The sequence below is a fragment of the Prionailurus bengalensis genome, chromosome B3 (assembly GCF_016509475.1).
Source record: "Prionailurus bengalensis isolate Pbe53 chromosome B3, Fcat_Pben_1.1_paternal_pri, whole genome shotgun sequence".
Classification (NCBI taxonomy): Eukaryota; Metazoa; Chordata; class Mammalia; order Carnivora; family Felidae; genus Prionailurus; species Prionailurus bengalensis.
The window spans coordinates 143567903-143577678 of record NC_057355.1 but is presented as its reverse complement, the minus strand read 5'-3'; the positions used below and the strand labels follow the sequence as shown (position 1 = coordinate 143577678).

General features: G+C 61.5%; 1 protein-coding gene across 2 annotated transcripts; it reads right to left on the bottom strand.

The window, feature by feature from the left end:
- Nucleotides 1–1352: 1352 nt before the first annotated feature.
- On the bottom strand, nt 1353–9318 carry DLK1 (delta like non-canonical Notch ligand 1). 2 transcript variants are annotated; one of them, XM_043557037.1, is made up of 6 exons: nt 9097–9315; nt 7738–7801; nt 7098–7228; nt 3927–4068; nt 2041–2320; nt 1353–1815 (listed from the first exon to the last, which is right to left on the bottom strand). In XM_043557037.1, exons 1-6 carry the CDS (start codon nt 9161–9163, stop codon nt 1573–1575), a joined length of 927 nt encoding a protein of 308 aa, XP_043412972.1. In that variant the 5' UTR covers nt 9164–9315; the 3' UTR covers nt 1353–1572. The 2 variants fall into 2 exon arrangements, with proteins under 2 accessions (XP_043412972.1, XP_043412971.1); XM_043557036.1 differs by having other exon boundaries at nt 1353–2320; nt 9097–9318.
- Between the last annotated feature and the right edge of the window lie 458 nt (nt 9319–9776).

Below are 9776 nucleotides of genomic sequence, written 5' to 3'. Positions count from 1 at the left end.
ATGTGATGACGGCGCGCGTCTATGCGTGTGGGGTGAACTGAATGATCAGGAAGATAGTGAGGATGACATAGCAATACGTACTTGCAGCTAGGTAAACTCGGCAAGTAATAATCAAGCTAAGAGTATAGCTTCCTATCCAAATAATTTAAGAAGCAAAATATTTCTCACTGGTACCCAAGGGCTGTTTAGCTGCCCGACCCTAAGAGCCGGAAAGCTAAACAGAGCTCTGTCCCATTTCTTTCTATTTTTGCAAAAAAAAAATAGATGCTCTTTTCAATAAAAAAGAAGTCAAATTTATAATTCAGAAGCTGGCTAGGTCTTTCAGGATCTGAGGGTTGTTAACTCAGCAACACAAATTAAACCCATAGCTGTGTAGACCAGGTCTGGTACCTTTGGCCACAGAACTAGAAAACGCCCCACAGGCAACAATTTCCACTGAACTCTGTGAAAACCTCGGTGAGGGCGGTGTTGCTGCTCAGATTTTGCCAGGGGCACTTGCGGTTAGAGGTGCATTTAAATTTCGAGGGACTATCTAATCTACGGGGTGGGAGACAAGGTAAAGTGCTGGGAATCTGGGAGGGTGGGGGCTGCCCAAGTGGCAACTCCAGACCGCACTTTGTGACTCAAAGGGGGCCACTCGTTTCCAGACGGAAAGCGGGCCAGGAGGCACCCCCCCCACCTCCATTTCGAGAAAGGCATTTGCGATCAATCTCAGTACATCAAGTTTGCATCCAGGATAGGCCAAAACCTGTGGATCCTGGGATGAGACTTAAGTCCTCATCAGATCCTAATTTCTCGGGTCAGGAACTGTTTTGGTTCGTACCCCTTCGTTCCTAATTCAGAGTTTTAGAGCCAGAGAGAATTTGGATGGTCTCTGCGTTCAAGCCCCTCCCTCGAGAGGGGCCGGAGTCGGGCCCGGGGTGGGGACGGGGAGCTCGCCAAGGATCCCACAGCGAGTTAGTGGCAGGGCCGGGACAGGGTCCCGGCCCCCTCTCTCCCCCCAGCAGCCGACCCCGGGGCTCTCTCTCTCTCTGTCTGACACACGGCCGCTGCACTCCGCAAAATCTCAAATCAATCAGAAAGATCTAAGCGTTGCGGTTGTTGGACTTGATGTGAGTGCACGTTGGATGTGGCGTGTGAACATTAACGAGCGAAAGAGATTTTTGCCTTTATCACAGTGAGCGGTCCTGCGCGGCACTCGTAATGGTTTCACGAGGACCGTGGCCGAGTCCCCTCCCGGAGAGAGAGGGGCGTCGGCACCCAGCCCCGGCTCTGTTGCCTTGTTTTTTTTTGGTCTTTTTGATTTTACGTTAAGTTTAGAGTTTAGAATAACATACTTAATTTCGTTTTACTCGTTTAAAGATGAAACTCGTGTTATTATTTTTCGATCATGCACTGAGAGAGAGAAAGAGGGTTCTTTTTGTCACACGGCAACACAAAGGTAATATACGGAAGCATAGCGTTCACCAGATTCGACACAGAATATAGCAAACTCCACCACAAAGATGAGAACAGACCGCATATAGTGAGCGCTGCGGGACCCCGCGCATACAGAGGGGCCGGTGGGGATGCTTAGATGTCGTCTTCGCCCGCCTCCTTGCTGAAGGTGGTCATGTCGATCTTCTCGGGGAAGATGATGTTGACGGCCAGGTCCTCCCCGCTGTTGTACTGCAGGAGCACGTTCCTCTTCTTGCGAAGTACGCGGTTGTAGCGCAGGTTGGACACCCAGGCCTCGCACTTGTTGAGGAAAACAATCCCCACGGTGCCCAGCACCACCAGACTGGTCAGCACGCCCAGGACGGTGAAGCAGATGGCCTGGCCCTCGGAGAGGAGGGGAGCACTCTTGTTGAGTTCCTTCATGGACACCTTGAGGACGCGGTGCTCCGGCTGCGGCACTGGCAGCTCGTGCACCCCGGGGGTCAGGCGGTAGGTCAGCCCGTGCCCGCCGGGCAGACGGGTGACCTGCTGGGGGCCTAGCGCGCGCTTCCTGCCACAGGTGGGGCCCGTGAACTCGGGCTTGCACAGACACTCGTACCTCACCTGGGTGTGCTGCAGGCAGGTGCCCCCGTTGAGGCACGGGTCGGTGCCGCAGTTGCCCACGGGGCGGCTGCACGTCTTGTCCATGAAGCCGGCGGGGCAGCGGCAGCGGAAGTCGCCCCCGATGTCGGTGCAGATGCCTTGGTTCTCGCACGGGTTGGGGGTGCAGCTGTTGGCCACGATCTCGCAGAAATTGCCTGAGAAGCCAGGGGGGCACAGGCAGGAGGCATGGGAGGCCCGGCCCTCGTCATCCACGCAGGTGCCTCCGTGCTGGCAGGGGGACCTGCGACACAACAGGGGGACACGGTAAAGGGCCCTCGGGGGCTGGCCTAGGACGGAGGTGCCCAGGGAGGCGCCGGGTGCCGCGGCCCCTGTCCGCGAGGGGCTCACGGGCCGTCCGGGGCGGACGCACGCACGCCTGGCCTGCCGAGCCGATGCCCGTCTCCTCTCCCACCTCTTAAGTCATCTCTCCGACCAGAGGCCCGGTGGTTAGTCACTGGTGGACGGGTGGGGAAACTGAGGCTGAGAGAGGCAAAGTTAGTGATGACCCAGGGCTGGAGGGAGCCCCCTCCCTTAGCTCCACCCCCCCCCCGGGGGCCGCTGGGCAGAGCAGAGCCTGCCCCCCCCCCAGGTCCCCTCACCACACGGCCCCCGCCTTATTGTTACTCGTATGGTTATTTTCTGAGGAGAGAGCCTGCGTCCTAGTGTACTGGAAACCCTTAGGGACACTCAGAGTGAAAGAAACCCCCGGGCTGTCTCTGGCGGCCCGGCCGGGTGCCTGTGCCCGGCTGTTTAACAGTGGTCCATTCACCCAAGTGCGGCTTCCAGACCGAAACTGTTTGCTCAAAGCAGAGCACAGGAGCATTTAACGTAAGTGCTTTTAAACGAGCAGACCCTTTGTCATCTGATAAATGCCAGAACCCAGGGAAGAAAGGGGCTCTAAGCACAAGAAATCAGCATCGCTGCTTCAGGGGGTGAAGGCTGCCTAGGAGCTGGGCTCTGGAGGGACTTCAAGGACCTCGGGTTCTATTCTGACAGTCTGGTTCGAGTTGGTGGGAGAGACAAAGCAAAACGTTTTAAAGGTCTCGCTCTGTATTCTCCCTTCCCGCTCAAAAGCAGACGTGGACGTCGGTTGTGACCCCCTCTCCTCCGACCCTCTCTCAACACTGATCCTTGGATGCTACAAAAATGCCTGTTTGTGGCCTCTCGGGCTCCAGGATTCCCCACGCCCTCCCTGGAACGCCCAGTCAAGATAAGCTGGTTCTGTACTCTAGCTTCTATATCCTCTACCCCCCAGCTCGATCCGCCCCCCCACCCCAGCTCAGGCCCAGGACCCGCTCTGTTTGCATTCTTGCAGCGGCCTAAGCCCCGCCTAAGCCCCAGCTGAGGGCCGGGTGGGCTCAGTGGAGCTAAACAGATAAGGGCCGGAAGTGCTTTGCTGCTTTGCAGAAGTGTCCCTTCTGACTGTCGTGCCCACGGCCCTGAAAGTCCCAGAGCCTCTGCTCCGCTGCGGGTCGCTAAGAGCTGGACCCCCCCCCCCCACCTTCATGGCTAGTCCTCCCCGCCCACCCCGCTGGCCAAAGCCCCCCTCTGGGACTCCTCAGCCGGGTCTGCCCTCACGCACACACATGGGGACTTGGGGGCATCAGAGGGAAGAGGAAATTGGGGGGGGGGTCACTTCAGAAATTACGGAGATCACACACAGCCCCTCAAGCACCCTGATCTGGGGCGCCCCCCTCCCCCAGCCGTGGGGCTGCGGGACAGGCACTTACTTGGCCTTCTGTCGGGTGACAGGTCCAACTGGGCTAGGCTGAAAGGGTCTTTGGGGGTGTGACGCAGGAATCAAAGCAGCATTCATCGGATCGCACAGAGTGAGGAAGAATATTTACCCATTGATCACACAGGGCCCATCCTTCTCCTGACAGTCCTTTCCCGAGAACCCAGGGGCACAGGAGCACTCGTAGTGGCCGCTCTCGAGGTTGACGCAGGTTCCGTTGTTAGCGCAGGGGGTCGAGGCGCAAGCCCGGACATCTGGGGGACGGGTAGAGGAAAGCGGACTTTGTGACCCACCCCCTCCCCCAGGGAGGAGGGGGAGGGGACAGGCTGGGAGGAGAGCTTTGTGGGTAGGGGCAGGGCCAGAGCCCTCCAGCCGGTCAAGCGGGGACCCCAAGCGAGCCGCCCAGATGTCTCTGTTTGTGGCCACTCACTGCCAGCGGTCACCGAATGGAGTCCTGAGCAAGAGCACGTAGCGACCCCCCAAAACTCTGCCGTTAGGCAAGCAGCTCGGGGGGGGGGGCGCTGAAGGGGCTCCCTCCCTCCTGTCAGGTCACAGACACGGAAAGTCACGGCCGCTCACTGATCCTCAACCCGGGAAAGCCGGCCCCCTGTCCTGGCACCAGCTCACCCGCTCGGTCCAGGAGCGTGACCTTTACCGCAGACCCCTTCCCTCCCCCAAAACGTTGTGTGCCAGGCCCAGGCTCCTCCCCCAGATGAGTTTTCAGCCTCTCCTGGTTCGGGGTGGGGGGGGGGGGGGTCCCTGCCAGTCAGGGCAATCGTGCGGCCCAGCTGTTAGAAACACCAGCTGTCCTTCATCACAGAGGGGCGGGGGGGAAATCGAGACATGTGAGGACTCCTGTTGGGAATCGAGAAACCGGATTCAGCCCCACCACTGCCTCTGCCTCCCGGTGGTCGCTCTTTCCGCGCTCAGGATCTGAACGAAGGGGCCCGCGATAAAAAGGCTGTATCTTTTGAAGGCAGCAAAATCAGGAGTACTGAGTGCTCTCCTGTCCGTGTGGGTTTCCATGAACACTGCTACATTTCCACCGCCTTTTTCCACCTCCTGTCATGCACACTTCATTATGCGGGGCTCAGCGAGCCAGGGACAGCTGAACAAAGGGGCCTGGGCCAGGGGCTCTCCGCTGATGGAGACCCCAGCCCCCAGGCAGGGCCGCGAGGGACCTTTTCTATGCCTGGCTCCGGCCGGGCTCAGGGTTCGGCTCCTCCCCGCTCTGTGCCTCACTTTCCCCACGTACAAAAGGAGGGGCTCGCCCTGGCCAGTCCCCGGGGGCCCTTCGAGCTTTGGGTTCCTACATCTGCCAAATACAAAGCCGGGGCCAGCCAGAGACCCGGCAGCTTAAGGCCGAATGGGTGGGGGTCCCCGACGCTGAGGCCACACACACGCGGATTCGTTCTGTGTTTTAAAGAGACCCGCACCCCTCGTGGAGGGAAGATGGCAATCCATATCCATAAGGGAAAGCCTGTGTGCCATGCCGACGGCCTATCCAGAGCCGTGAGGCGTCCCCTGCGAGCCCCGCTTGGTGTAAGGAAACATAAAGAGATTTTATCATTACGGGAAGGTTCTAGCGGGTGAGGCCTCAGCAACGGGCTCCCAGTCCTGGGCTCCCAGCAACCCTGTCACTGGGCATCTTAAATTTAAGCTAAAGACTTACCGACCACCCCCCTCGTCCCCCCACAGCATCTAGCCTCACGCACAGAGGATGAGCCCACCTCTTCCCAATTCCCAGGCCTCCGGCCCAAAAGGAGGGGAGATGAAGCCGAGGCAAGGAGAGAGACGCCAGGGGCAGGGGGCGGGAAGGGGGGGTAGGGGGGGTGGTTTCTGTCTGGGGCAGCAGCTGCGGCCTTGACAGCCTCAGAGACAGAGACGGGTTGGGGAAAAGGGGAACGGGGGGGGGGGGGGGACAATTATCCGGAGGGCTGTTTCCTCTGGACCCAGCGTCCCAAGCTGAGAGGCTTTGTCAACCCAGTGGGGAGGGGACATTTTGTCTGGAAAACTCCATGGGAGGCAATCCTGAACCAGACACCAAAGAGGGTGGGCTCTGGGCTAAAAGCCCTGATCCCAAGTGGTAGCTTTTTCGGGGGGGGGAGACCCTCTGGGTCACGAGGCAGCCCAGAGGGTGCTGTGGAGGGGGAGCAGAGCTGCGGAGCGTGAGTCAGCTGTGGAGAAAATCCCGCACCGTCTGGCGGGGGGAGGGGGGGCAGGGGGGTGGTGCTTTAAGGACCTGAGACTGTGGTGGGGGCTCAATTAGGAAAGCAGAGCGCCTCGGCGGCTATGACGCAGGGGCGGTCAAACACGCTCTCGAATCTTCCTTAAGGGAGGGGATTAGAAGCGGCCACAGATGAGAAGTAGCCCATTCCTGGGGCCAGGGGAAGGGATTTTTTCGCTGGCTTTTCTCCCGATAACCTCTCACGCATCCCTAAGCAGAGCCTTTTACCTCCTCGAGCCTCGACTTCCCTCTCGCTACCCCTGGTCTCTGCTAACATTGAGGACCGAGGGACAGAGGCCCCGGGGCAGCCACCCACTCTGCCGGGAGTTTTTTCCAGGACTTTAGCTTGCCCCGGCTTCAGGGCCCCTTCTGCCAAACGAGAATGGACTCAGATGGACATTTTGCAGCCTGAAAACGTAGTGGCAACCAGCTCTCAGTTGCTCGGGGTAATGGAGGACAGAGATTGCATAAATTAATGAAATCAACAGATAACACCAATCTGCACTTTGACCACTTCTCAGCTTTTCCCGACCCCCAGCCTCCCTCAACACCTGACCCCAGACGTCAGCCCTGTCCTACTGGCTCTGACTCAGTCCCTGCTCAGCACACCCATCACCCCCACCCCAGTCATTTGCTCTTACAGCCTCGTGTGTGAATTTCCGGGAGCCGCAGCTCCGTGACCGGCCGCCCCCCCACCAGTCCTTACCCTCTCTGAGTTCTAGTGACCCAGACAGGTTGCCCAGGTCTCCACCCTCTGAGCTTTGTGTGGCCTGTGCTGATTGTGTGACTCTTTACTCAACAGGCAGATCCCCGACAGCCCCCCTCCCCCAAAGTGCTTTCTCTGGGTGCTGGTGCTGTGCCGAGGAGAACAAAACTGAGTCCCTACCTTCTAGGAGGTTCCAGGTACCAGGGGGTAGAGTGTATCAACACACCATTACCATACAGAGCCCTGGGTGTGTGGGAATAAGGCGGGAGGGGGAGGGGAGGCAGTTGGGAGGAGGCGGCTGGGGGCGGGGGGCAGGGATGGGGGTGGGGCGGGCAGGGGCACATGCCAACCTATGTCACAGAGCTTCCCGTTCCAGCCGTCGTCACAAACGCACTGCCAGGGTTCCACGCAGAGTCCGTTAACGCAGCCGGGAAAGGTCACACATTGGTCGCACAGGGGACCCTGCCAGCCAGGCTGGCACCTGCGGTGGGGGGGGGGGGTTGGAGGAGAAAGATGGGGACCTATGAAGGGGGGCAGGGGTGGAAGGGGCGCCCAGGCTGCTTTCTGTGGAGCCAAGATCCCTTGGGGGTCTCTGCACAGTGCCAGGCCAGCGGGTCGCAGGAAGCAAACACCAGACACCTGAACGGAGAACTTAAACAGAGGACCAGACGGAGGGGTCCCCAAGAGCCTGGCAGAGCGCTGCATTTTGCCGCAGTGGCCTGCAGTGGGCTCACCCTGCAAGGGGTTCTCCCAACACCCCACTTCTGAGACAACAGACAGGAGCTGTGGCTGTCCCCCCCTCCCCATCCTCCCGCCCTCGGCCCTCTTCTCCCCGTCGCTACCCTCCCACCAGTTTCCTGCGGGGGCGAGGAGGCTGTTTGCTGCAGCCCAGCGGCCAAGCCCCCCCCCCCCTTTTCTGCCTGACACCATGATTCCCCAGGATTCTGCCCTGACCTCCTACAGGCTGCCTCTGGGGAGCCACCCCATTACCTGCAAACATTGTCATCCTCGCAGAACCCATTTTGGGGGTGGCAGGCCGGGAAGCACTCAGCTCCTGAGGCACAAGAAAGGTTACACCATTCACCCCACAAGGCCCCAGAGGCCAGGGCAAAGCCCCATCTTCGCCCAAAGAGCCCAAGGCCTCCCTGGAGGGAGCCAGAGACCCTCTGTGGTCCCACCAGCCTCGCACACAGTAGGCGCTTCACGTCAGGCCACTCAGAAAAAAAAAAATCTGCCGCGTTTCTAGTGACAGGGTGACCACAGGACACTGCTTAGTTCTCAGGAGCAGGTCAGACACCTAAATTCCTCCCCCGCCTCAAAATCATGAAACCTCAAACGCTAAACGCGGGGCTGGGGAGACAGTGAGTAGAGACATTCGACCCCTGGGCACTCAGCCAAACCCTCACTTTTGCAAAGTGAGCTAAAATGGGGGGCAGATTCTGAGGCATCGGGCTTTGGAAAAGGCCAGACAGGTTCACCTGGCGGCCCGGCAGGTAAGGCATCCTGATCGTGTGAAAGGTTTAATCCCCGTTAAACCAGGCACGCAAGTCAAATCCCCCCAATCTCCCTCCCCCAGACTCGTCATATTTAAAAGACGCAAGGATTTTGCAAAGCAGATTTCTGCAATTCTGACACTGTTTAGACATCCGGACACTTTCGTAGGCGCCTACTGTGTGCATTTCCTTCGTCTGGCTCCCCAGCTTTCCAGACAGCCCCCCCACCACGAGCACTGGTGCAGTGGGGGCGGGGGGCACTGCGGGAAGGGGCAACTCTCTCCCTGTCAGAGACAGATGGCCGCCGCAGACTGAAGTGTCGCAGCCCCTCACCTAGAGAAACGCCACGCGGGAGGGGCTCGCGCCGGGCGCCTCGGTGGGAATTTGGGGCCGCGACGGCCAAGCCACCCCCCCCCGCCGTCCCCACGGACCTGGTCCCGAACGCGCACGCGACACCCCAAAGTTGCACCCCAGAGCATTTCCACACAGGGCTCCCGATCATCACCTCGTTTCTCCATACCTCCTCTCTCTGCGCACCGACACCCCTGCGAGCGCCACTTCTGCGGGGCGGGAAGGGGCTGCGGCGGCGGCGGGGGAGGGGGGGGCGGGGGTCCCACACCTCCCCCTGCCCCCGGGACCCCGGGGCGAGGCTTGGCATGCGAGGCTGGCGGGGAGGGCGAGGCGGCACCGCGCGGGGCTTAGGGTTAGGCGGGACGGGCCGGAGTCGGGGCGCACGGGACGGGGCGCGCGGGGCACCGGGCGGCCCGGGGGGGCAGGGGTGGCGTCGCAGGCTTCCCCGGAGGGGGCGCGAGCCGGGCCGCCGCGGCGTGGGGGGTGGGGGTGGGGGGGGGCTCACCATGGACACTGTGGCCGAAGGCCAGCAGGAGCAAGAGGACGGGCAGGAGGGCTGCGGTCGCGGTCATCGCGGGGCGGCCGGGGTCGCGGTCCCGGGAGCGGCGCGGGCGCGGGTCCGGCTCCGGGCGCCGCGCTGGGCTTCTGGTTGCGGACGCGGAAGGGGGCGCGGGCGCGCGGCGAGGGGAAAGCCAGGGCTGCACCGGGCTGCGCGCTGCGCTCTCCGCTGCCGCCGCCGAGCTGCCGCCGCCGCCGCGCGCGCCGCCCTTTTCGTACCGCCGCCCCCCCGCGGCCCCCGCCCCCCGCCCCCGCCTCCGCGCGCACGGGGCCGGCGCCGGCCAGTCCCGGTGACCCCCGCCCCTCGCGGGGCCGCCCCCCACCGCGGCGGCGTCCCGGAAAGCCGCTCGCGCACGCGGAGCGCTCTTGGCTAGACGGGCGCAGGTACCCCGCGCGCGAGGGGCACACGTCCTGTACACGGGACGGCCCGCGGGCGCGCACGGGCGGGCCCGCTTAGGACAAGCGGCGGGGACGGAGCCGGGGCTGGGCCGCAGCCCCCAGGAAGACGCCAGCACGCGCTCGGAATACAGAAACACGCAGAGAAACACCAAAACACTTATCGCCAAGGTCCCGAGCACGCAGGCCATGGCTCACACGGCCGGGAAGACACAAATGCGCGCTCCGGGG